We start from the raw sequence: 25,825 nt of genomic DNA, 5'->3' as shown, positions 1-25,825 counted from the left end.
TGCATTCAAGGCTGAGATCGATAAGATTTTTGGACTCTGGGGGAATCGAGGGATATGGGGATCGGGCAGGAAGGTGGAGTTGAGGTGGAAGATCAGCCATGATCTTACTAATTTTGGGAGCAGGCTCGAGGGGCCGAATGGCCAACTCCTGCTCCTATTTCTTATGTACTTGTCTCAGCCCCTACTATTGTCTCACACTATTCACAAATGACATAATTAAAAGTCTGGTCAGGGCATGACTGCACAGCACGGAGCTCCGAGCTGGGACCCAGCTGGGTCAAGCACCACAGCATGGAGCTCCGAGCTGGGACCCTGCTAGGTCCGAGCATGACTGCACAGCATGGAGCTCCGAGCTGGGGCCCTGCTGTGTCAGAGCACGACTGCACAGCATGGAGCTCCGAGCTGGGGCCCTGCTGGGTCAAGCACCACAACACGGAGCTCCGAGCTGGGACCCTGCTGGGTCAAGCACAACACAGAGCTCCGAGCTGGGACCCTGCTGTGTCAAGCACCACAGCATGGAGCTCCGAGCTGGGACCCTGCTAGGTCAGAGCACGACTGCACAGCACGGAGCTCCGAGCTGGGTCAGGGCACGACTGCACAGCACGGAGCTCCGAGCTGGGGCCCTGCTGGGTCAGGGCACGACTGCACAGCACGGAGCTCCGAGCTGGGGCCCTGCTGGGTCAGGGCACGACTGCACAGCACGGAGCTCCGAGCCCCTGCTGGGTCAGGGCATGACTGCACAGCACGGAGCTCCGAGCTGGGCCCCTGCTGGGTCAGAGCACCACTGCACCGCACGGAGCTCCAAGCTGGGACCCCGAGCCTGCTGGGAGGGGCTGGACTCCACAGAAATCGAACCAGGCCACCATATGTCTGGGTGCAACAAGATGGTACAGATCTCCGATGTGATCATTCCATTGTGCATCAAGGTCGTCGACACTGCTGCAATAACACAAAGACGTTTCAGACTAAGTTTATTGTCCACATTTAAAAATGACCAAACATTACATTTCATTAATCAGCACGACATTCCACTACAGATGTTTCCATTGTGGGGGAGACAAGAACTAGGCGCCGTCAATATAAGAGAGTCACTAATAAATCCAATGGGGGGATTCAGGAGAAACCTCTTTCCCCAGAGAGTGGCGAGAATGTGGAACTCGCTACCACAGGGAGAGGTTGAGGTGAATAGCACAGTTGCATTTAAAAGGAAGCTGGATAAACACGTGGGGGGGGGGGGGGGGGGGAAAGGAATAGAAGGATATGGTGGTGGGGTGAGATGGAGAGGGGTGGGAGGAGGCTGGTGTGGAGCAGAAACACCGGCACGGAGCAGTGGGGCCGAATGGCCTGTTCCTGTGCTGTACACTCGAAGTAACAGTGCATTAGTGCACCCGAGATCAAATCTGTGGGGAACTGCACCGAGCAGAGCCTCGTCTTCCGAATAAAATATCCAACATTTCTCACTGGCTGGAAGCCAGGCTGCCCAGCGAACCTTGGAGCGGCAGGGAAATTCACAAAGCTGGGGGAAAATCGCCAGGAGGGGAGCAAGTTACCAACCAGACTTGGAACGTTCCAAGTTTCCTACCGTTGCCATAGCAGGGTGCTGGCACGGACCTCGAGCCCTGTCTGCACGGCGATGCCAAAGCCCACACAGATGTAGTGTTTGGCCATCGCAGCGTTCTGTTCCAACATTACTCGCAGCGGCACGAGTTCCGCCTGATGCCAGTAAAACAGGATCTGCGAGGAGGGGGGGGGGGGGGCGACGACGACCACGTGGCCTACACATACCTACTGGGGGGCAAGGGATTAAAATGGGAGACGGACACACAAAGTGCTGGATAACACACAGCAAGCCCTTCAGCGGCAGAACAGAGACAGGTTGGCGCCCTTGGTCGGAAATGGCCGCTCCAGAGAAGGGTCCCCGTCGGTCGGGTGCCTGTATTTTCGGATGAGGCGTTAAACCAAGGTCCTGTCTGCTCTCTCGGGTGGACGTAAAAGATTCCGCGGCCACGGTTTCGAAGAAGAGCAGGGGCATTCTCCCTGGTGTCCTGGGGCCAATATCTATCCCTCAGCCAACATCACTAAAACTGGTTTTACATTACAACAGTGACCACACTTCAAAAAAAGTACTTCATTGACTGTAAAGCTCTTTGGGACGTCCCGAGGTCACGAAAGGCGCTGGAGAAATGCGCCAGAATGATACCCAGACTCCAAGGGTTAAATTACAAGGAGAGATTAGACAAACTCGGGTTGTATTCCCTGGGACTTAAGGTTAAGGGGTGATCTGATTGAAGTATCCAAGATATCAAGGGGAACTGAATGGGTAGAGAGAGAGAGAAACCATTTCCGCCGGCTGGGGAGTCTAGGACTCAGTGACATAGCCAATGTTTCCCGTAAGCTGCGTGAAAATCTGAACGGGCCGCACAGCCAGTTAAAGGGACCGCGCACCCCCCAAAAGAAAATTCGAGGGAACATCGGACAGAGTCTAAAAATAACACTTCTACAGGTGGTAGAAGTTTGGAACCCTCTTCCCCAAACAGCAATCGACGCTGGGTCAATTGTTCATTTTAAATCCGAGACTGATAGATTTATTAAAAGGTATTCAGGGTTATGGGAGGCAGGTAGATGGAGTTAGGTCACAGATCAGCCCTGATCTCATTGAACAGCGTAACAGGCTCTAGGGACTGGATGGGCCTTCTCCTGTTCCTGTGTAACAGGCTCGAGGGGCTGAATGGCCTTCTCCTGTTCCTGTGTAACAGGCTCGAGGGGCTGAATGGCCTTCTCCTGTTCCTGTGTAACAGGCTCGAGGGGCTGAATGGCCCTCCTCCTGTTCCTGTGTAACAGGCTCGAGGTGCTGGATGGCCTCCTCCTGTTCCTGTGTAACAGGCTCGAGGTGCTGGATGGCCTCCTCCTGTTCCTGTGTAACAGGCTCGAGGGGCTGAATGGCCCTCCTCCTGTTCCTGTGTAACAGGCTCGAGGGGCTGAATGGACCTCCTCCTGTTCCTGTGTAACAGGCTCGAGGGGCTGAATGGGCCTCCTCCTGTTCCTGTGTAACAGGCTCGAGGGGCTGAATGGGCCTCCTCCTGTTCCTGTGTAACAGGCTCGAGGGGCTGAACGGCCTCCTCCTGTTCCTGTGTAACAGGCTCGAGGGGCTGAATGGGCCTCCTCCTGTTCCTGTGTAACAGGCTCGAGGGGCTGAATGGGCCTCCTCCTGTTCCTGTGTAACAGGCTCGAGGGGCTGACTGGGCCTCCTCCTGTTCCTGTGTAACAGGCTCGAGGGGCTGAACGGCCTCCTCCTGTTCCTGTGTAACAGGCTCGAGGGGCTGAATGGGCCTCCTCCTGTTCCTGTGTAACAGGCTCGAGGGGCTGACTGGGCCTCATCCTGTTCCTGTGTAACAGGCTCGAGGGGTTCAACAGATTCCGCCTATTCCTAAGTGCGTTCTTTATTTGGAAATAAACCTGTAAAGGTGGCACTGGGATGCCCCATGTGTCATTTACTGAAAAACAGCTGGACAAGCACCCTCATCTGAAGAGGCACCAATTGAAGTAATAAATGAAACACCAAGTCTAACTAAACTGAAAAAAAGGCCGATTCTAAATTCATATTATTTGCGTCTAGTGGCCATTCTACACCCCGCGGCAGCCACTGGCTGCGAAAGGGGTCGGATGCGATGTGAATTTCCAGCAATGTCTGTTGTTATTTAGATGTACAGCCCCTGCATTTCACCCAGAGTAATTACAATGCTTCGATTCACACCGATTGCAGAGTGGGTCCAGTGAAATAATCATCAAATACCAACCCCCCCCCCCCCCCCCCCACCGCCACTCTCATCCAGTCATCTCTGGTGAAATATAAGTGACAAATCTGTGATGGAGGTGCTGTTAATATACATGCAGCGTGTACAGTGATAAGTGATGCAATTTAAATGAGATATTCTAGGCTCAAGCATGGGGCAAATAATCCAGGCGGGCTGCGATCAACAGGTACGTGCCCTGGATGTGGCGTGCTGTCAGAAGGCACAGTTAGTGTACTGGTGCCATTGCGCTATCGGAGAAACTGCACGGCAACCAACGCGCTCTCTATTCATTCAGCAGCACAGAGTGCATCTTCACCCCAATGTTGGACAGCCGGAAATGCTTTTCCCAGACAAAAGGCAGGCCGTACAACTCTGCTGGCTTGATGTTCCACCACAGTGCCCGTCCCTGCCCCAGCTCATCTGCTGCTGAAACCCTCATCTGTCCTGTTACCCACCCCCCGCCCCTCCCAAAGACTCAACTAGACCAACGCTCTCCTGGCCCTCCGCAAACATGAGCTCACCCAAAACTCTGCTGCCCCGTGTCCTAACTCGCACCAAGTCCCGTTCACCCCCCCCCCCCCCCGTGCTCGCTGACTTACAGTGGCATCTGATGGAGAACACACAGCGCCGGGGGGGAATAAATCAGAGGAGAGCAGCGCTGGGAGACCGTGCGCCCAAAACTGGCGCTCAAACACAAAAACGAGCGAGAGAAGTTGTCAGGCGAATCTCAGCGTCACTCCCAGGCACACTTGTGGAGTTGTTTTTAAATTCATTCTCGGGATGTGAGCCTCGCTGGCAAGGCACCCCTAGCTGCCCCTCCAGAGCGCTGGTGGGCCTTGTCCCTGAGCCGCTGCAGTCCGTGTGGTGAAGGTGCGCCCACACTGCTGCCGAGTAGGGATTTTGACCCAGTGGCAATGAAGGAACGGCCAATATAGTTCCAAGTCGGGATGGTGCGCCATTGGGAGGGGGAACTTTGAGGTGATGGTGTTCCTGTGCGCCTGCTGCCCTTGTCGGTGCTGTTGAAGTATATTCGCTGGCAGAGGGTATCTGTCTGACTGGGAGAAGGGGCAGGGAAGAGAAGCAAGGAATGCAGCAGAGAAGGTTAAGGGGAGATTTAATCGAGGCGTTCAAAATCATGAGGGGGTTCGATAGAGTAAATAAGGAGAAACTGTTTCCAGTGGCAGGAGGGTCGGTAACCAGAGGACACAGATTGAAGATAATCGGCAAAAGAACCAGAGGGGAGATGAGGAGAATGTTTTTACGCAGCGAGTTGTTGTGATCTGGAATGCGCTGCCTGAAAGGGCGGTGGAAGCAGATTCAATAGTAACTTTCAAAAGGGAATTGGAGAAATACTGGAAGGGGGAAAATTCACAGGGCTGTGGGGAAAGAGCAGGGGGGAAGTGGGACTAATCGGAGAGCTCGTTCAAAGAGCCAGCACAGGCACGATGTGGCGAATGGCCTCCTTCTGTGCTGTATCGCTCAAATATTCTATAATCTAATCATCCTCTCTGATCACAAATGCAGAAGGAAACACTCGCCTCGATTTGTACAAGCATGCGAATGGATTGACAGAGGACCATGGTCAGTAGGAACACGGGGAAGTGTTTTTAACTGTAGCAGACTCCGCATCCCCGCCACCGCCCCCCCCCAACCACCCAACAGTGTTGTCACTGGGATTTTAATACAGTTTTTAAGGCCATGGGTGTAAAAGAATGTTTGCACACTGACCGCTCGAACCGTGACCACCCAGTCACTCAGACAGTCTGTCCTTTGCCAAGTGTCTACAGAAAGCATGTTGTGCTCCGGGCACGGCACTGTGGTGGTTAGGGCCCCGGGGACTGGCGGCACAAGAGTTCCGAGCACACCGCGGGGAGCCGTGAAGCGTAGTTCAACAAAGCTGCTTCTTTGTGGGCTGGTACTGGAGAACATAGAAACACAGAAGATAGGAGCAGGAGTCGGCCATTCGGCCCCTTGAGCCTGCTCCGCCATTCAATGAGATCATGGCTGATCATCCAAACTCAGTACCCTGTCCCTGCCTTCTCCCATATCCCTTGATCCCTTTAGCCTTAAGAAATATATCGAACTCCTTCTTGAATATATTTAATGAATTGGCCTCCACTGCCTTCTGTGGTAGAGAATTCCACAGGCTCACCACTCTCTGGGTGAAGAAATTCCTCCTCATCTCTGTCCTAAATGGCTTACCCCTTATCCTTAGACTGTGACCCCTGGTTCTGGACTCCCCGCCATCGGGAGCATCCTTCCTGCATCTAGTCTGTCTAGTCCTGTTAGAATTCTATAAGTTTCAATGAGATCCCCTCTTATTCTTCTAAACTCCAGCGAGTATAAGCCCAATCGACCCAATCTCTCCTCATACATCATTCCTGCCATCCCAGGTATCAGTCTGGTGAATCTTTGCTGCACTCCCTCCATGGCAAGAACATCCTTCCTCAGATAAGGTGACCAAAACTGCACACAATACTCAAGGTGTGGTCTCACCAAGGCCCTGTACAACTGCAGCAAGACATCCTTGTTCTTGTACTCGAACCCTCTCGCTACGAAGGCCAACATACCATTTGCCTTCTTAACCGCCTGCTGCACCTGCATGCTTACCTTCAGCGGCTGGTGCACAAGGACACCCAGGTCTCGTTGCACTTCCCCTTCTCCCAATCTATTGCCGTTCAGATAATAATCTGCCTTCCTGTTTTTGCCACCTAAGTGGATAACCTCGCATTTATCCACGTTATACTGCATCTGCCCAATCATCTGAACAATGACGAAAGCTAAAAAAAAGTCGAGTAAAAACCCAGCTGGTTCACCAACGTCCTTCACCCACCAGCCCAACCCGGTCTGGCCTACACGTAGCTCCAGTCCCACACCACGTGGTTGACTGCTGAATGTCTTCCAAGGTGGCATGGCAAGGCACTCGATTGTCAAGGCAACGAAGGGCGGACAATAAACGCGGGCTCACCAACATTTTCCGCAACCGAGAACAAGTGAGGACGATGACGTACCAGCGTGGGAGGGCAGAGTTGCAGCACATGGGGTAGGACAGAGGGAGTTACCCTGCACGTAAGCTGTACCGGGAGTGCAGGCAACTGGAACTCAGGAAATGAAACTGAAAGCCACATCGTGAACTTAACTCTGTCAAAAACACTGATGTTTACACTAGATACGATGTCATCGCCAGGATTTCAGTAAAGCACAGCAGTGGGAAAGTGGGTACACGCCGCACTGTCAGAGGGGCAGCACTGTCAGAGGGGCAGCGCTGAGGGAGCGCCGCACTGTCGGAGATGCCGTCTTTCAGATGAGACGTTAAACCGAAACCCCGTCTGCCCACTCAGGTGGACGTAAACGATCCCATGGCACTATTTCAAAGAGGAGTCAGGGAGATCTCCCCAGTGTCCTGGCCAATATTTATCCCTCAAATAACATCACTAAGAACAGATTATCTGGTCATTTATCAAATCGGCTGCTGCGTTTCCTACATTGCAAGGGTGGCTACACTTTATTGACTGTAAAGTGCTTTGGGACGTCCTGAGGTTGTTAACGGCGCTACATCTCTTTGGAATTCTCTACCCTAGAGGGCTGTGGATGCTCAGTCATTGAGTATATTCAAGGCCGAGACTGATAAGATTTTGGGACTGTGGGAAAAATCGAGGGAAAGGGGGAATCGGGCGGGAAAGTGGAGTGGAGGTCGAATGTCAGCCGTGATGTTATGGAACGACGGAGCAGGCTCAAGGGGCCGAACGGCCGACTCACACTTCTGTTGTTATAAATGCAAGCTCTGTCTTTCTTAAAGGGGCCTGGTGCCAATAGGCTAAGGCTGCAGTTATACTGCCACTGCGTCATCTGAAGCAGAAACAATTAAGGGCACCCAGTTCTCGAGCCAGGTCAGCAACATTATAGCAGGACAGAAACCAGGGATTTCAAACCAGCTTTAGTTGCCAGTATAACCCATCCAAATATGCCTTGTGATAACGGAGATGCCAGTGGGAAGATACTGCCTACCTTGCGCTGATCAGCAGTACGATTCTCTGGACCGTGCGCTGGTCAGGCCACATCTTGGGTACAGAGGCGCGTTCGGACAACAGACACAAGGGAGATACTCGAGCCCCAAAGGCAGTTCAGGAGAGCGTCACCAGACCGACGCTGAGCATCACAGGACTGAAAACACGAGCGAAGACGGGAGAAACGGGGGGTTTTCAGCCGTGAAGGGAGGCGATTGGGAGCAGATCTAGTCGAGGATGGAGACGACAAATCTAGAACACTATTTCAAGCTAAACTTATAAAGCACTGGTTAGGCCACAACTGGAGTATTGCGCCCAGTTCTGGTCCCCACACTTTAGGAAGGATGTGAAGGCCCTTGAGAGGGTGCAGAGGAGATTTACCAGAATGGTTCTGGGGATGGGAGATCTTAGCTACAAGGACAGGTTGGAGAAGCTGGATTTGTTTCCATTAGAGCAAAGGAGGTTGAGGGGTGATTTGATCGAGGTGTACAAGATTATGACGGGTTTGAATAGGCTAGACGGGGAAAGGCTGTTCCCACGAGTTGATGGTATGAGGACTAGGGGACACAGATTTAAGGTTTTGGGTAAAAGATACAGGGGGGGGGGACGTGAGGAAAAACTTTTTAACGCAGCGAGTGGTGAGGACCTGGAACTCGCTGCCGACGGAAGTGGTGGAGGCGGAGACACTCAATGTTTTCAAGGGGAGACTGGATAGGCACTTGAGGGAAATAAACTTGCAGGGCTTTGGGGATAGAGCGGGGCTGACTGAATTGCTCTACAGAGAGCCTGCACGGACTCGATGGGCCCAATGGCCGCCTTCTGTGCCGTTATGACTATGAGTAGGGCAAGGGGAGACCAGATCAACCTGGAGAAGGCAGGAAGTCCTTCTTTACACACAGTGACCCTGGAACCGACTTCTGGGCGGGGAACCGGAGGCAAAAACCCGTCAATGGTTGAAGGAATAAATCAGACACAATAGGAGTCTCGAAAGGCAAAAGGTAGTTTGTCTCTGCTTCCTCAGCAGTGTCTATTTTAGGATTTATGCTCTTCCAAAAGAATGCATGAATCGCACAACATTCCTAACAAACCTCAATTAGAACACAGAAACATAGAAGATAGGAGCAGGAGTCGGCCATTCGGCCCCTCGAGCCTGCTCCGCCATTCAATGAGATCACGGCTGATCATCCAAATTCAGTACCCCGTCCCTGCCTTCTCCCCATACCCCTTGATCCCTTTAGCCTTAAGAAATATATCTAACTCCTTCTTGAATATATTTAATGAATTGGCCTCCACTGCCTTGTGTGGTAGAGAATTCCACAGGTTCATCACTCTCTGGGTGAAGAAATTCCTCCTCATCTCTGTCCTAAATGGTTTACCCCTTATCCTTAGACTGTGACCCCTGGTTCTGGACTCCCCGGCCATCGGGAACATCCTTCCTGCATCTAGTCTGTCTAATCCTGCTAGAATTTTATAAGTTTCAATGAGATCCCCTCTCATTCTTCTAAACTCCAGCGAGTGTAAGCCCAATCGACCCAATCTCTCCTCATACGTCATTCCTGCCATCCCAGGTATCAGCCTGGTGAATCTTCGCTGCACTCCCTCCATGGCAAGAACATCCTTCCTCAGATAAGGACATCAAGACAGAACAGCAAGATTGGAACAGCCACAAAGCTGAGCACCATTCAGCCCATCTAGTTTATCCATCCAATACAGCCCATTCCCCCAGCTATCGTTCAGTTACATGGACAACAACTTTTTAAAATAATTCGAGTAATACCAGTATGTTTTTTTTTTACAAATTCTGCTTGCATCCTGCTGAAATATTTTTGTTTTAAGAATGCATTCTTCAAACAGCCACTTCCTTCAGTTCAGAGGCTCCTTCCTCGGTATGTGTCCCAGGTCATCGCTGACATTTAACAATAAAAAGCATAAAAAGGCTGGAAATGCACAACCGATCAATCAGCGTGTGAAAGGGTCGACAGGCGCAATCCTAGAGGTGAGCAAAATGGGGTTCTCAAAGGGTCACCACATCAAACGTGAACTTATAGAATGGGCCTGTATTCACTGGAGTTTAGAAGAATGAGGGGTGATCTCATTGAAACGTGCAAGATTCTGAGGGGGATTGACAGGGTAGATGCTGAGAGGCTGTTTCCCCCTGGCTGGAGAGTCTAGAACCAGGGGTCACAGTCTCAGGATAAGGGGTCGGCCATTTAGGACTGAGATGGCAGAAATGATGTATGAGGAAAGATTGGGCTTATATTCGCTAGAGTTTAGAAGAATGAGAGGGGATCTCATTGAAACTTATAAAATTCTAGCAGGACTGGACAGACTAGATGCAGGAAGGATGTTCCCGATGGCCGGGGAGTCCAGAACCAGGGGTCACAGTCTAAGGATAAGGGGTAAGCCATTTAGGGCAGAGATGAGGAGGAATTTCTTCACCCAGAGAGCGGTGAACCTGTGGAATTCTCTACCACACAATACAATACAATACAAATCGCTTTATTGGCATGATAAGGTACATCTTATGTTGCCAAAGCATCAAAATACATTTATGGTTGAACACATAAACGCGGTTCCATTCATACAGTAGGCAGTAGAGGCCAATTCATTAAATATATTCAAGAAGGAGTTGGATATATTTCTTAAGGCTAAAGGGATCAAGGGATATGGGGAGAAGGCAGGGACCGGGTACTGAATTTGGATGATCAGCCATGATCTCATTGAATGGCGGAGCAGGCTCAAGGGGCTGAATGGCCGACTCCTGCTCCTATCTTCTATGTTTCTATGAGGAGGAATTTCTTCACTCACAGAGGGCGGTGAATCTTTGAAATTCTCTACCCCAGAGGGCTGAGAATGCTGAGTCTTTGAGTATATTCAAGGCTGAGATCGAGAGATTTTTGGACTCTCGGGGAGTCGAGGGATATGGGGATCGGGCGGGAAAGTGGAGTTCAGGTCTATGATCAGCCAGGATCTTATTGAATGGCGGAGCAGGCTCGAGGGGCCGTACGGCCTACTCCTATTTCTTATGTTCTCATTCTGACGGATCAGCTGTGCAGCGCCAGCATTTTCCGTTTCTCACTTCCAGCAATTGCAATATCGTTCCTAAAAATATGGGTTGGCCTGACTTTTCAGAGAAGAACAGGAGGAGGCCATTGAATGAGACCATGGCTGATCTGGATCTTAACTCCACCCACCCAGGCTCCAGATACCTTCACACGCTTGGCTGGCAAAAATCGATCGATTCCAGATTTCACGTTATTAATTGAGTGAGCTTCTGCTGCTTTGTGGGAGAGTTCCACACTTCTACCACCCTTTGCGCATTTCCGAACTTCTGTCCTAAACGGCCAGGCTCTGGTTTTAAGGTAAGTGGGCAATGGAATAGCTACTGCTGTATATTCAGAATGTTACAATGGCCACAGACAACCTCTGCCATGTTCTGATCAAGCAGCGTGTATGGTTTTTGGGTAACAACCAGTCGCATTGCCAACTCCCTGACACGCCTGTCCACACCACAGTGCACAAGTGTGTCAGAACTTCTCTTGCATAGAAACATAGAAGATAGGAGCAGGAGTCGGCCATTCGGCCCCTCGAGCCTGCTCCGCCATTCAATGCGATCATGGCTGATCATCCAAACTCAGTACCCTGTCCCTGCCTTCTCCCCATATCCCTTGCTCCCTTTAGCCTTAAGAAATATATCCAACTCCTTCTTGAATATATTTAATGAATTGGCCTCTACTGCCTTCTGTGGTAGAGAATTCCACAGGTTCACCACTCTCTGGGTGAAGAAATTCCTCCTCACCTCAGTCCTAAATGGCTTACCCCTTATCCTTAGACTGTGACCCCTGGTTCTGGACTCCCCGACCATCGGGAACATCCTTCCTGCATCTAGTCTGTCTAGTCCTGTTAGAATTCTATAAGTTTCAATGGGATCCCCTCTCATTCTTCTAAACTCCAGCGAGTATAAGCCCAATCGACCCAATCTCTCCTCATACGTCATTCCTGCCATCCCAGGTATCAGCCTGGTGAATCTTCGCTGCACTCCCTCCATGGCAAGAACATCCTTCCTCAGATAAGGTGACCAAAACTACACACAATACTCAAGGTGTGGTCTCACCAAGGCCCTGTACAACTGCAGCAAGACATCCTTGTTCCTGTACTCGAACCCTCTTGCTACGAAGGCCAACATACCATTTGCCTTTTTAACCGCCTGCTGCACATTTCAGAGAAGATAGCTTGTAATCCCCTCCATGCCACACAGTCTCGTCCCAGCCTGGAACGCAAGCACGAGACCCCTCGCCGAAGCCTCTTAACAATGCTGTACTCTACCCAAACACAAAGGAGGTTTGGGATAATGGGTCTCCCTCCTACATGTGGGAAAGGACTTGGCCTCTGTTCAGCTTATCCCAAACACTTGGCAGGCGAGAAGAACATATTTTTGTTTGGCATGGGTAACGGAACCAAGACGGGCAGACTGAGTTAAGATGCAGACTAGCCATGATCTAAGTGCATGGCGGTACAGGCTTGAGGGGCTGAATGGCCTCCTCCTGTTCCTGTGTAACAGGCTCGAGGGGCTGAATGGGCCTCCTCCTGTTCCTGTGTAACAGGCTCGAGGGGCTGAATGGGCCTCCTCCTGTTCCTGTGTAACAGGCTCGAGGGGCTGAATGGCCTCCTCCTGTTCCTGTGTAACAGGCTCGAGGGGCTGAATGGCCTCCTCCTGTTCCTGTGTAACAGGTTTGTGGGGGCTGAATGGCCTCCTCCTGTTCCTGTGTAACAGGCTCGAGGGCCTGAATGGCCTCCTCCTGTTCCTGTGTAACAGGCTCGAGGGCCTGAATGGCCTCCTCCTGTTCCTGTGTAACAGGCTCGAGGGGCTGAATGGCCTCCTCCTGTTCCTGTGTAACAGGCTCGAGGGGCTGAATGGGCCTCCTCCTGTTCCTGTGTAACAGGCTCGAGGGGGCTGACTGGGCCTCCTCCTGTTCCTGTGTAACAGGCTCGAGGGGCTGAATGGGCCTCCTCCTGTTCCTGTGTAACAGGCTCGAGGGGCTGAATGGCCTCCTCCTGTTCCTGTGTAACAGGCTCGAGGGCCTGAATGGCCTCCTCCTGTTCCTGTGTAACAGGCTCGAGGGCCTGAATGGCCTCCTCCTGTTCCTGTGTAACAGGCTCGAGGGCCTGAATGGCCTCCTCCTGTTCCTGTGTAACAGGCTCGAGGGGCTGAATGGCCTCCTCCTGTTCCTGTGTAACAGGCTCGAGGGCCTGAATGGCCTCCTCCTGTTCCTGTGTAACAGGCTCGAGGGGCTGAATGGCCTCCTCCTGTTCCTGTGTAACAGGCTCGAGGGGCTGAATGGCCTCCTCCTGTTCCTGTGTCACAGGCTCGAGGGGCTGAATGGCCTCCTCCTGTTCCTGTGTAACAGGCTCGAGGGGCTGAATGGCCTCCTCCTGTTCATGTGTAACAGGCTAGAGGGGCTGAATGGCCTCCTCCTGTTCCTGTGTAACAGGCTCGAGGGGCTGAATGGCCTCCTCCTGTTCATGTGTAACAGGCTCGAGGGGCTGAATGGCCTCCTCCTGTTCCTGTGTCACTGTGCCAAGTGATTTTGGTGGCATGACATCCCATGAATTTCAACACTTGTGTTGTGGTTTGACCACTGCAATTAAAAAGTCTCAGGGAACGAGCTTGCAACTCTACAGCGCCTTTCACGACCTCAGGACGTCCCAAAGCGCATTACAAATAATGAAGTGCTTTTGAAGTGTAGTCACTGTTGTAATGTAGGAAATGCGGCAGCCAAATTGCGCACAGCAAGCTCCCACAAAGAGCAATGTGAGAATGAGATCATCTGTTTTTAGTGATGTTGGTTGAGGGATAAATATTGGCCCAGGACACCGGGGAGAACTCCCCCCCCCCCTGCTCTTCTTAAAAATAGTGGCCGTGGGATCTTTTACGTCCACCTGAGCGGGCAGACGGGGCTTCGGGTTAATGTCTCATCCGAAAGACGGCACCTCAGACAGTGCAGCGCTCCCTCAGTACTGCATTGGGGTGCTACCAACTGAGCCAAGCCAGACAACATAAACCAATGGATCCCCAAAATTCCTGCAGTGATCCCGGAACCGCATTTAACAAGAACAGAATCGGACTTATTCATCAGTCACCATAAATCAGTGGTTGTACCTCAACCCATCACTGTGATAGAACACACCAATGGGGCTTCTCTGTTCAATAAGACGTTAAAACTTACATTAATAGTGCAGATAAGATTGTCGTTAGGGCAACGGATTTAAGTAAAACCTACATTCGCCACAAACTATTATAATTAATTAAAATATATATCGTCATTCCTTTTTCTTAGAAGTAGCTAAGTTTTAGGACAAGTGTAGGCATGGGTTAGTTTAGAAGCGAGGAGCTTGTTTGGTAACACAAAAAATGAAGTTTTATTTTCAATAAACTTACGTTTAAAACTATTTTGACTAGTAGACTTAGGAAATTTTGAAGCAAACTTTACTTTCCTCAAAAAGATATTAAATTAAGAGCGTCCACACGAACATTTAACGGCGCGTCCACACGAACATTTAAGAGCGCGTCCACACGAACATTTAAGAGCGCGTCCACACGAACATTTAAGAGCGCGTCCACACGAACATCTAAGAGCGCGTCCACACGAACATTTAAGAGCGCGTCCACACGAACATTTAAGAGCGCGTCCACACGAACATCTAAGAGCGCGTCCACACGAACATTTAAGAGCGCGTCCACACGAACATTTAAGAGCGCGTCCACACGAACATTTAACCGTGTTCACACGAACATTTAACTGTGTTCACACGAACATTTAAGAGCGCGTCCACACGAACATTTAAGAGCGCGTCCACACGAACATTTAAGAGCGCGTCCACACGAACATTTAAGAGCGCGTCCGCACGAACATTTAACCGTGTTCACACGAACATTTAACGGCGCGTCCACACGAACATTTAAGAGCGCGTCCACACGAACATTTAAGAGCGCGTCCACACGAACATTTAAGAGCGCGTCCACACGAACATTTAAGAGAGCGTCCACACGAACATCTAAGAGCGCGTCCACACGAACATTTAAGAGCGCGTCCACACGAACATTTAAGAGCGCGTCCACACGAACATTTAAGAGCGCGTCCACACGAACATTTAAGAGCGCGTCCACACGAACATTTAAGAGCGCGTCCACACGAACATCTAAGAGCGCGTCCACACGAACATTTAAGAGCGCGTCCACACGAACATCTAAGAGCGCGTCCACACGAACATCTAAGAGCGCGTCCGCACGAACATTTAAGAGCGCGTCCACACGAACATTTAAGAGCGCGTCCACACGAACATTTAAGAGCGCGTCCACACGAACATTTAAGAGCGCGTCCACACGAACATTTAAGAGCGCGTCCACACGAACATTTAAGAGAGCGTCCACACAAACATTTAAGAGCGCGTCCACACGAACATTTAAGAGCGCGTCCACACGAACATCTAAGAGCGCGTCCACACGAACATCTAAGAGCGCGTCCACACGAACATTTAAGAGCGCGTCCACACGAACATTTAAGAGCGCGTCCACACGAACATTTAAGAGCGCGTCCACACAAACATTTAAGAGCGCGTCCACACGAACATCTAAGAGCGCGTCCACACGAACATCTAAGAGCGCGTCCACACGAACATTTAAGAGCGCGTCCACACGAACATTTAAGAGCGCGTCCACACAAACATTTAAGAGCGCGTCCACACGAACATTTAAGAGCGCGTCCACACGAACATTTAAGAGCGCGTCCACACGAACATTTAAGAGCGCGTCCACACGAACATCTAAGAGCGCGTCCACACGAACATCTAAGAGCGCGTCCACACGAACATTTAAGAGCGCGTCCACACGAACATTTAAGAGCGCGTCCACACAAACATTTAAGAGCGCGTCCACACGAACATTTAAGAGCGCGTCCACACAAACATTTAAGAGCGCGTCCACACGAACATTTAAGAGCGCGTCCACACGAACATCTAAGAGCGCGTCCACACGAACATCTAAGAGCGCGTCCACACGAACATTTAACAGTGTTCACACGAACATTTAACAGTGTTCACACGAACATTTAAGTGTGTGCTCACACGAACATTTAAGTGTGTGCTCACACGAACATTTAACAGTGTTCACACGAACATTTAAGTGTGTGCTCACACGAACATTTAAGTGTGTGCTCACACGAACATTTAACAGTGTTCACACGAACATTTAAGAGTGTGCTCACACGAACATTTAAGAGTGTGCTCACACGAACATTTAAGAGTGTGCTCACACGAACATTTAAGAGTGTGCTCACACGAACATTTAAGAGTGTGCTCACACGAACATTTAAGAGTGTGCTCACACGAACATTTAAGAGTGTGCTCACACGAACATTTAAGAGTGTGCTCACACGAACATTTAAGAGTGTGCTCACACGAACATTTAAGAGTGTGCTCACACGAACATTTAAGAGTGTGCTCACACGAACATTTAAGAGTGTGCTCACACGAACATTTAAGAGTGTGCTCACACGAACATTTAAGAGTGTGCTCACACGAACATTTAAGAGTGTGCTCACACGAACATTTAACAGTGTTCACACGAACATTTAAGTGTGTGCTCACACGAACATTTAAGTGTGTGCTCACACGAACATTTAACAGTGTTCACATGAACATTTAAGTGTGTGTTCACACGAACATTTAACAGTGTTCACACGAACATTTAAGAGTGTTCACACGAACATTTAAATGTTCATGTGAACACTCTCTTAAGAGTTGTTAAATGTTTTAAAAAGTTTTTAAATGATTAAAGAGTTTTTAAAATGATTAGAGAGTTTTTTTAAATGATTAGAGTTTTTAAAATGATTAGGGAGAGTTTTTAAATTAGAGTTTTCAACTGATTAAATCAGTTTTTAAACGAACATTAAGAGTTTTTAAATGTTTAAAAGTGTTGTTAAATGATTTTAAATGATTCAAACAGGAATAAAATGCTACGACACAGACACACTGGAACTGGAGACATTTGGTGGATCGAGTTGGATTTCAGTGGGAGGGGGAGTAAGGTGGAGAAATTTTGTAAAAAAATAATGACGACTTATTTTTCAACGAGAAATGTTTTACTCAGTTGAAGGAATCATTTAAAGAGAGAGACAGAGGGGAATTGAATCCCTGTCCATTGTCGGTCAGGAGCTGCCCCGCCACCATTTTCCACACACACACACCACACACACAGAGCCGGGCCTCACACCGACACAAACCTCTCTTAAAACTCGGAAATCGAATTCAAAAATCAACAAACCCGAGCCAGCGACCAGATCCGACCTCCGTCCCCGGCCGATCCCAGTCCGATCGCCCTCAAGGCCGAGCTCGGCGTCGAAAACCCAGGGCTCGGGCTTTCGGCGGCTTTTCCTGACGGAACCATCGCTCATCTGCCCCCGGGGGAGGGAGGCCTAGCTTACGAGAGCCCGGGGATTTTGGGAAGATTTTTTTTTAAATTAAATTTTTTAAAAAGTTGGCCGCGGTTAGAATGAGCTGGAATTGGGACTCGGCGCGGCGGAAAATGCCGTTTTCTGAGGTAAAGCGGTGGTAAAACGGGTGAGAAGCGGGGGAGGAAATGAAGCGTTTATCTATAGGCCGCAGGCCCAGCCGGGCCGAGCCGCCTCGCTCGCTCGCTCGAACCGCTTTCGTCTCTCTCTGTGTGTGAGAGGAAGCCGCCAAAAAAAAAATCATCATCATCACAACAACAACTCCGCACCTTCGGGCATTTCCGTGACGGCGGCGGCCGAAGATTAATATATGCGCCCCGCCCCAAATGCGCGGCCGACCAATCGGCCGCCTCCGGAGGCGGGCATTTGCATAGGGAGGCGTGCCCGGCCCGTGCGGCGCGGCGCCGGCCACCCCGTGCCGGTTGCAAAGTCTATAAAAGGCGGCGCGCCGGCCGCGGAGCTTTCAGATGCGCTTCGAGCGCACTCGGAGCGGCAGGGGGAAAAAAAGCACCCACCTCCTAAAGGGTTTTAACACAACACTCTTCCCTCCTCTACGCCCCCCCCTTTCGGTGTTAGAAGCCGGTTTTAATAGTGTTCTTTTTAAAAGGGGGATTTGTGTTTTTTTTCTCTTTTTTCCCCCCCACAACAACACACTGACGAGGCGTCGCTCGGCTGCTGCGAGTCTGAACCATGCAAGGACCGCCTTCCGGGGACAGCGCATGCCCACTGCGTACCATCAGGAGGGTGCAGTTTGGCATCCTCAGCCCAGACGAAATGGTACGTGCTGCACTTTTTCCAGGGACCAGGGGATGTTGGCAAACACATTTTCCTTCGCACCAAATGTAACCCAAAAGAAAAAGATGCACTTGCAAATCCCCCAACCCCCCCTCACCCCAATTTGGAGCAAATGAATTTTTGCAATTGCATTTAGATCTCAGCATTTTTTGCGGAGCCTGACTTCCTGCTTTAAAATGTAATACTTTTTTAAAAAGTTGTAATTGCATTTGCAGTAAAATGTCTTTGCATTTCATCTAGCCCGCCTGATTTCTTTTTTGAATCCTGATTTCACTCCAGTTTTTCTGAATCATTTGGTGTTGGGAATGTGCAAAAAAAAAGCTGAGTGTTTCTTCTTTGCAGGGTATGATTATTTCTCTGTGTGAGAGAGGGGGGAGATTCTGCATGCTCCAGGACTTCCAGATGGCTTCAGTGCTATTTCATAGAAGATGGGATCGGCCATTCGGCCCCTCGAGCCCACTCCGCCATTCAGTGCAATCATGGCTGATCATCCAGCTGGGATGGCAGTTGTACAGGGCCTTGGTGAGACCACACCTTGAGTATTGTGTGCAGTTTTGGTCGCCTTGCCAAAGGGTGTTCTTGCCATGGAGGGAGCGCAGCGAAGATTCACCAGGCTGATACCTGGGATGGCAGGAATGACGTATTGGGTCGATTGGGCTTATACTCGCTGGAGTTTAGAAGAATGAGAGGGGATCTCATTGAAACTTATAAAATTCTAACAGGACTGGACAGACTAGATGCAGGAAGGATGTTCCCGATGGCCGGGGAGTCCAGAACCAGGGGTCACAGTCTAAGGATAAGGGGTAGGCCATTTAGGACGGAGATGAGGAGGAATTTCTTCACCCAGAGAGTGGTGAACCTGTGGAATTCTCTACCACAGAAGGCAGTTGAGGCAAATTCATTAAACATATTCAAGAAGGAGTTGGATATATTTCTTAAGGCTAAAGGGATCAAGGGATATGGGGAGAAAGCAGGGACAGGGTACTGAATTTGGATGATCAGCCATGATCTCATTGAATGGCGGAGCAGGCTCGAGGGGCCGAATGGCCGACTCCTGTTCCTATCTTCTATGTCCCACTCCCCAGAGATTTCTCAGTGCAACATCCAGGGCTGACGCTCCCCCAGTGTAGGGCCGAGGGAGCGCCACACTGTCGGAGGGGCAGTACTGAGGGAGTGCTGCACTGTCAGAGGAGCCGGCTTTCGGATGAGACGTTAAACCGAGGCCCCCGTCCACCCCCTCAGGTGGACGTAAAAGATCCCACGGGCACTATTTGGAAGAGCAGTGGGTGGGGTGGGGGGGGGGGGAGTTTCCCCGGTGTCCTGGGCCAACATCACTAAAACAGATGATCTGGTCATTGTCACATTGCTGTTTGTGGGAGCTTGCTGTGCGCAAATTGGCTGCCGGTTTTCCCACCTTACAACAGTGACCCCCACTTCAAAAAGCACTTCATTGGCTGTAAAGCGCTTTGGGCCGTCCGGTAGGTGTGGAGTGCACTGTAGAATCGCGAGTCTTGGTCTAACTCCAATCTGAAATGCCTTTTGAATGTCTCTTTGAGCGCCTTTTTTTCCCCTCTTTCCTGCAACTGTTGGTTGGTCAAGAGCTCAGGTTTACAGGTGGGAAGTGTTTTGGGCTGTTGCCAGCAAAGTGTTGAATTTTATCTCGAGAAAGTGCAGCCTTGTACATGTTACACGTGCAGTTGCGTAATCCTTCTTTCATAACCGGTTTAAAGGGACATTGTCTTGAAGTGGCAGTGTCCTTTCCGAGTTTGCCAATCAGTGCCCTGACTTATTGACATCGATTTGCAAAGTTTGTTTTTACTGTATGGCCTTATTTTTATGCCTGCCGTTTTAGTTTAATTTTCACAAAAGCAATCTCAAGTGTTTCGGCGTGACGTAATAATTAGGAGTGGCCCATTCGGCCCCTCGAGCCTGCTCCGTCATTCAATAAGATCGTGGCTGATCATTGACCTCATCTCCACTTTCCTGCCTGATCCCCATATCCCGAGATTCCAAAAATCTATCGATCTCAGCCTTGAATATACTCAACGACTGAGCCTCCACAGCCCTCTGGGGCAGAGAATTCCAAAGATTCACCACCCTCTGAGTGAAGAAATTCATCCTCATCTCTGTCCTAAATGGCCGACCCCTTATCCTTAGACTGTGACCCCTGGTTCTAGACATTCCAGCCAGGGGGGAAACAACCTCTCGGCATCTACCCTGTCAATCCCCCTCAGAATCTCCGATGTTTCAATGAGATCACCTCTCATTCTTCTAAACCCCAGACAGTATAAGCCCAATCCACTCCATCTCTCCTCATAGGACTGCCCTCTCTTCTTGGGCAGTCCCTCAGAACCGAGGATGACTTGCTTCCACATTAAAAGAGTTCTCAGGTGACTGATGAGTCCAATGCGGGACCTACAGTCTCTGTCACAGGTGGGGCAGACGGTGGTTGAAGGGGCGGGTGGGTGGGGTGCTTGAGTTGACGTGCGCTGCCTGCGCTTGGCTTCCGCTTGCTCCCGGCGAAGAGACTCGAGGTGTTCGGCGCCTTCCCGGATGCTTCTCCTCCACTCTGCGGTCTTGGGCCAGGGATTCCCAGGTGTCGATGGGGATGTTACACTTTTTCAAGGGGGCTTTGAGGGTGTCCTTGAAGCGTTTCCTCTGCCCACCTGGGGCTCTCTTGCCGTGCCGGAGCTCCGAGTAGAGCGCTTGTTTTGGGGAGTCTCGTATCGGGCATGCGGACAATGTGACCCGTCCATCGGAGCTGATCGAGCGTGGTCAAAGCTTCGATGCTGGGGATGTTGGCCTGAGCAAGAACACTGACGTTGGTGCGCCTATCCTGCCAATGGATCTCGCATCCCAGGGATCAATCTAGTGGCATTAAGGCCGCGCTAGCTTGAGCTTGCTCCTGATAAATTTGCCTTGTGGAAAATCGACCCTTTTTTTTTTCCAACAGTAATTCCCGAGCGGTGCAGTGAGGCACGAGAATAGAGTAACTCCCCAGTGTTAATTTCATGCAAAGCAGCCCCCTCGTAAGTTTTTAACAGGCTGCATTTTTGCTGCCAAACTGCAGTGTAGCCACCCACTTCATGGACACTGACGTTTCTGTCAGTCGAGTTGACCCGGAGCGCGGTAAGTTCCAGCTGCAAAGCTTGCCATCCCTTCCATGATGCACCACGAGTTAAAACCGTACACCAGCTCTCGGGGAACGTGGGTGGGGCCGTACAGCTGATGTGCCTTATTCAGCCTGCTTTCTCCTGTTTTATTTAGACAGAATTGTCCAATGCTTTTTTGATGAGGCTGTAGTTGGGAGATACGGAACCAAGACTGGCAGGTGGGAGTTGAGATCTAGATCGGCCGTGATCTCATTGAGACAGGCTCGAGGGGCTGAATGGCCTCCTTGTTCCTGTGCCACAGAATGAACTGTACTTCCACAGGTCGGGTGAACACTTCACCGGAGCTGTTCTAACTTTGGAATTCAGAGAGTGTCCTGAATAAAATTCTTCCCTTTGTCCCTCCTAACTTTTCTTCCCCCTTTCGGTTTCCACCGTGACTGTATTTGGGCGGTCGCGCGAGGTGAGCAGCGGCCCCCAGCTTTCTTCACTGTCCCGCAGGGTGATGTGGTTCCTCCCGTCTCGGACCGTCCATCAGCTGCCACCCTCGAGTGTCTGAAACTCCTTGAAACGATCGTGCTTCAACAGCAAGCAGAAGACTGGAACTGTTGAGTGCTGCTCTTTAAGAAGGGGGGATGATTTCGGATTGTTAGAACTGTGTATAGATGCCCATCTATAACACGAAGGGCTGCTTCAAGCCAACACAGTTTATCGTGCTGATACGCCCCCCTCCTGCCCTGCTTTTGATTCATCTGGCATCTGTCAGACCTGTCCGCACCAGTGCCTCTCCCCTCGTATTGTGCAGCTCTGAATATGCAGTGCGTGTCTGGAAAGATGGGGTCTAGAATTGTACTGTTTCCCCTTCTCCCGGGTCCAGTTTGTGCAGCTGCCATTGTACACTACTGAAATCCAGGTGCCAGCACTGGAGTGACGCGAGGCTTATGTAACAGATGTTCAGAGAGCGCTTGTTATAGTGTCGGTGCTGCAGTGTAATGTTGGGTGTCGTACGTGAAGTGCTGTAGGCTTGTAGGCAATACAGGCACTGGGTGTATCATCCACGATCATTGATACTTCCGTGTGTATCCTTGAGTTTGTGAAGCATTTGTTTTATAATAAACAGAAATTACCAATAAAATCTTTTTTTAATGCTGCAAGTTTTTTACGTCCTTTCCCGATACACTCTCGGGGGGGGGGGGGGGGGGGGGCACACCACTGCTTGTTTAAAAAAAAAATAATACCCACCTACTCAGTCTGTATTGGGCAGGATCCATTGAGATGCAGAATAGCGCCCACTCCAATTTTATTCTTTCTCTGGGTGGGTGGTGAAGAGGTGGATACTCCTTATCAGCATATTGTATTTCAGCATCCAGCCCCCTCTGAGGGGCGAGGCTAATGTTTTAAATGGGGGGAGGGGGGGTTGCGGTTGATTACCCATACAACAACAACCTGCATTTATACAGCGCCGTTAATCACAGAATCACAGAAAAATGTAGTAAAACATCCCAAAGCGCTTCACAGGAGCGATTATCAGACACAATTTGACCCCGAGCCACGAGATATTAGGGACCGGTGACCAAAAACTTGGTCGGGGGTCAGTTTTAAGGAGCATCTTAAAGGAGAGGAGAGGTTTAGGGAGGGAATTCCAAAGCTCGGGGCCCAGGCAGCTGAAGGCACGGCCGCCAATGGTGGAGCGATGGCAAGAGGGCAGAATTGGAGGAGCGCAGAGATCTCTTGAGGGTTGTGGGGCTGGAGGAGGTTACAGAGATAGGGAGGGGTGGGGGGGGCGAGGGCCGTGGAGGGATTTGAAAACCAGGAAGATCATTTTAAAATGGAGGCGTTGCCGGACCAGGAGGCAATGTAGGTCAGCGAGCCCAGTGGGGGTGATGGGTGAACGGGACTCGGTGCAAGTTCGGACACGGGGCCGCCGAGTTTTTTGGATGTTCATGGAAAATAAACACAGGCTGCATGACTGGTTCGCTGCCTCGCCTTCTGCGTCTGACATTAAATGCTACCTCATTCTTTCTCTCGTGCTCGTATATGAGAAATATACTCTGATGTTGCCAGTGTAGAGATATATCATCGAATTGTACAGCTCTTTGAAAGAACTTTCCAATTATTCCCACACTCCTCTGTCCCCACAGCCCTGCTCACTTTTCCCCTTCAAGTATTTACCCAATTCCCTTTTGAGTGTTACTATTGAATCTGCTTTGAATACTTGAAGGGGGAAAATTTACAGGGCTGTGGGGACAGCCGGGGGAGTGGGACTAATCGGAGAGCTCTTTCAAAGAGTCGGCGCAGACACGATGGGCCGAATGGCCTCCTCCTGTGCTGTGATTCTATGACTGGCGCTGTCCTATTGTACTGACTGTTCTCCATAGATAATCAACGCGATTATAAAGAGGTTGACGTTTCTCCAGCGCCTTTCACCGCCTCAGGATATTCCAAAGCGCTTTACAGCCAATGCAGTACTTTTGAAGTGTAGTCACTGTTGTAATGTAGGAAATTGTGGGCCCGGAAATAAAAAGTGCGCCTAAGAATGTTGCGTCTGATGGTGAAGTTGGTTTCTGTGAAGTGGATGTGGGGGAGGGCTGCCCCCCCCTCAATTGTTTTTAGAGCTCCATCTTGCACAAGAGGGAAATGGAAGCTGAGCGGCGGACAGGCGATTGAATCGGGGTCCCCCGGGGCACATAGTGTGCCCCAAGGGCTGGTGGCAGATGTGCCCGAGGTTTGCTCCTGAGTGCCAGATGCCCGAAGGCTGTACTGTGTGCCTTTAGCGTGTGTTGACTGTGCATCGATCCACATGGAACCAGCAACAGAGGATGTTCCGTCGCCCGCCTGAAATGACTTGTGCTTTCGGCCCCGATTTGCATTCGGTTCCCTGTGTCTGATCTCCACCCTGGTATATTTGTTAAAAAGTGCCTCGGAAACAGCGTTGGCACTAAGTGCCCTGAGGGATGGTGGCGAGTGGGCTGGAGTCTGGCTTCCTGCAGCCCTGGTTAACCGTTGGCAAACAAGAGCTGCTTTAGCGTGCGATTGACACCATCTGAGGTGGTCCAGGAAAGTCTGGAGCTTTGCAGCTTGCGTTCCGTGTTAGCGGAGAGGTACTGGCCTGTCCAGCGGTTGAGTGGCCCTTTCTCCAGTGTAGGTGGTGTCTGGAGACTCAAAGAATCATGTGGTTTGAGATCTCGTACTGTTACAATTCTGAAAATTGAGAAACTGGCGAGTTGGGCTATCTTAATCGTGGCTTTTGGGTTCGATTTGAATGCAAGCTAGCTGGACAGCATTGATTTTAAAAACCAGAGTGTGCTGGAAACACTCAGCAGGTCAGGCCACATCTGTGGAGAGAGGGAGAGAGAAACCGAGTTAATGTTTTAAGCTCGACGTTCTTCAGAGCTGGAGGAAGTAAGAGATGTGGCAGTTTCTAAGCAAGTGTAGAGCCAGTGTGGGGGGGCAGGAGTGATTAAATGACAAAAGGGATGATGGTGCAAGGGATGGCAACGGGACAAGGAAAGAAGCAAAAGACACGGAGCAGAGGAGGTGTAAATGGTTACAGCAGAACCGTTGCCAGCTCCTGCGCTCCCAGAAAATGGGAGCGGTGGTTATGATCTGAACTCGACGAGTCCGGAAGGCTGTAATATGCCCGATCAAAAGATGAGGCGCTGTTCCTCGAGCTTGCGTAGTTGGATGACATTGATGTTGGTGCAATGGTGTAAATGATAACTTGGATCTTGAGCCTCCTATCTCTGTCTCGCCCCCCCCACCCCGAAAACAACTTACGATGTGTTCAGTTCCGTCATGTTACAAGGAAGACCCTTGTGTTTAGTCTCTGCTCCATCCCAGCAGAATCGGTGTTTGTATAAGCGCCCTGACCGCATCCTCGTGATGCGCTCTGTAACCAATGGGCTGCTTTTCAAGTGCAGTCGCTGTCGCAGGCACGGCAACCAGTTTACTACACACAGCAAGCTCCCACAAACAGCAGGTGAACAAAAAGGACCCGTTAATACGTTGTTGGCTTTGTCGAGGCTAATAAATCCAATCGGGAATTCAGGAGAAACTTCTTTACCCAGAGAGTGGAGAGAATGTGGAACTCGCTGCCACAGGGAGTGGTTGAGGCGAATAGCGGAGATGCATTTAAGGGGAAGCTGGATAAACACACGAGGGAGAAAGGAATAGAAGGATACGGTGATGGGGTGAGATGGAGAGGGGCGGGAGGAGGCTCGTGTGGAGCAGAAACACCGGCACGGAACAGTGGGGCCGAATGGCGTGTTTCTGTGCTGTACGTTCTCTGTAATATGGCTGGGTCTATGGAGCTGTGGGTCGGGATTCCTCTCGTGGGCATATAATCGCAGAGCCCGTCCCACCCATCCTGCAGTGTAAAACCTCCTGTACCAGAGTGCTGGTCTGAGTACTGGGACGCAAGAACATAGAATTAGGAGCAGGAGTGGGCCACACGGCCCCTCGAACCTGCTCCACCACTCGATGAGATCATGGCTGAGCTTCGACCTCGACTCCACTTTCCCGCCCGATCCCCAAATCCCTCGTGTCCAGCAATCTGTCGATCTCACTCTGAGGGGAGACCGTTTGGTGGGAATGTCGGGCTTGACCCGTTG

The 25,825-nt window shown here is 50.6% G+C and overlaps 1 protein-coding gene and 1 long non-coding RNA gene across 2 annotated transcripts in view; one reads left to right on the top strand and one right to left on the bottom strand.

Annotated features, from left to right (window-relative positions):
- Positions 1-954: 954 nt before the first annotated feature.
- Positions 955-17,515, bottom strand: LOC147091114 (uncharacterized). The gene is made up of 2 exons (XR_015075375.1): positions 17,124-17,515; positions 955-2,058 (listed from the first exon to the last, which is right to left on the bottom strand). It is a non-coding gene; the product is annotated as an uncharacterized LOC147091114 (long non-coding RNA).
- A 269-nt stretch (positions 17,516-17,784) lies between these two features.
- Positions 17,785-25,825, top strand: part of polr2a (RNA polymerase II subunit A) — a 58,301-nt gene continuing 50,260 nt past the window's right edge. Inside the window, exon 1 of the mRNA XM_085977581.1 lies at positions 17,785-18,087. Within this exon, the coding sequence (XP_085833707.1) occupies positions 18,001-18,087 (87 nt within the window). The 5' untranslated portion in view covers positions 17,785-18,000. The remainder of the gene's footprint in view (positions 18,088-25,825) is intronic.

This window comes from Somniosus microcephalus, unplaced genomic scaffold (genome assembly GCF_052327205.1).
Source record: "Somniosus microcephalus isolate GS21.2 unplaced genomic scaffold, FLI_Smic_1.0 unresolved_chr4, whole genome shotgun sequence".
NCBI classification, from domain to species: domain Eukaryota; kingdom Metazoa; phylum Chordata; class Chondrichthyes; order Squaliformes; family Somniosidae; genus Somniosus; species Somniosus microcephalus.
The sequence above is the reverse complement of the archived record's forward strand: the minus strand, read 5'-3'. Positions and strand labels throughout refer to the sequence as shown.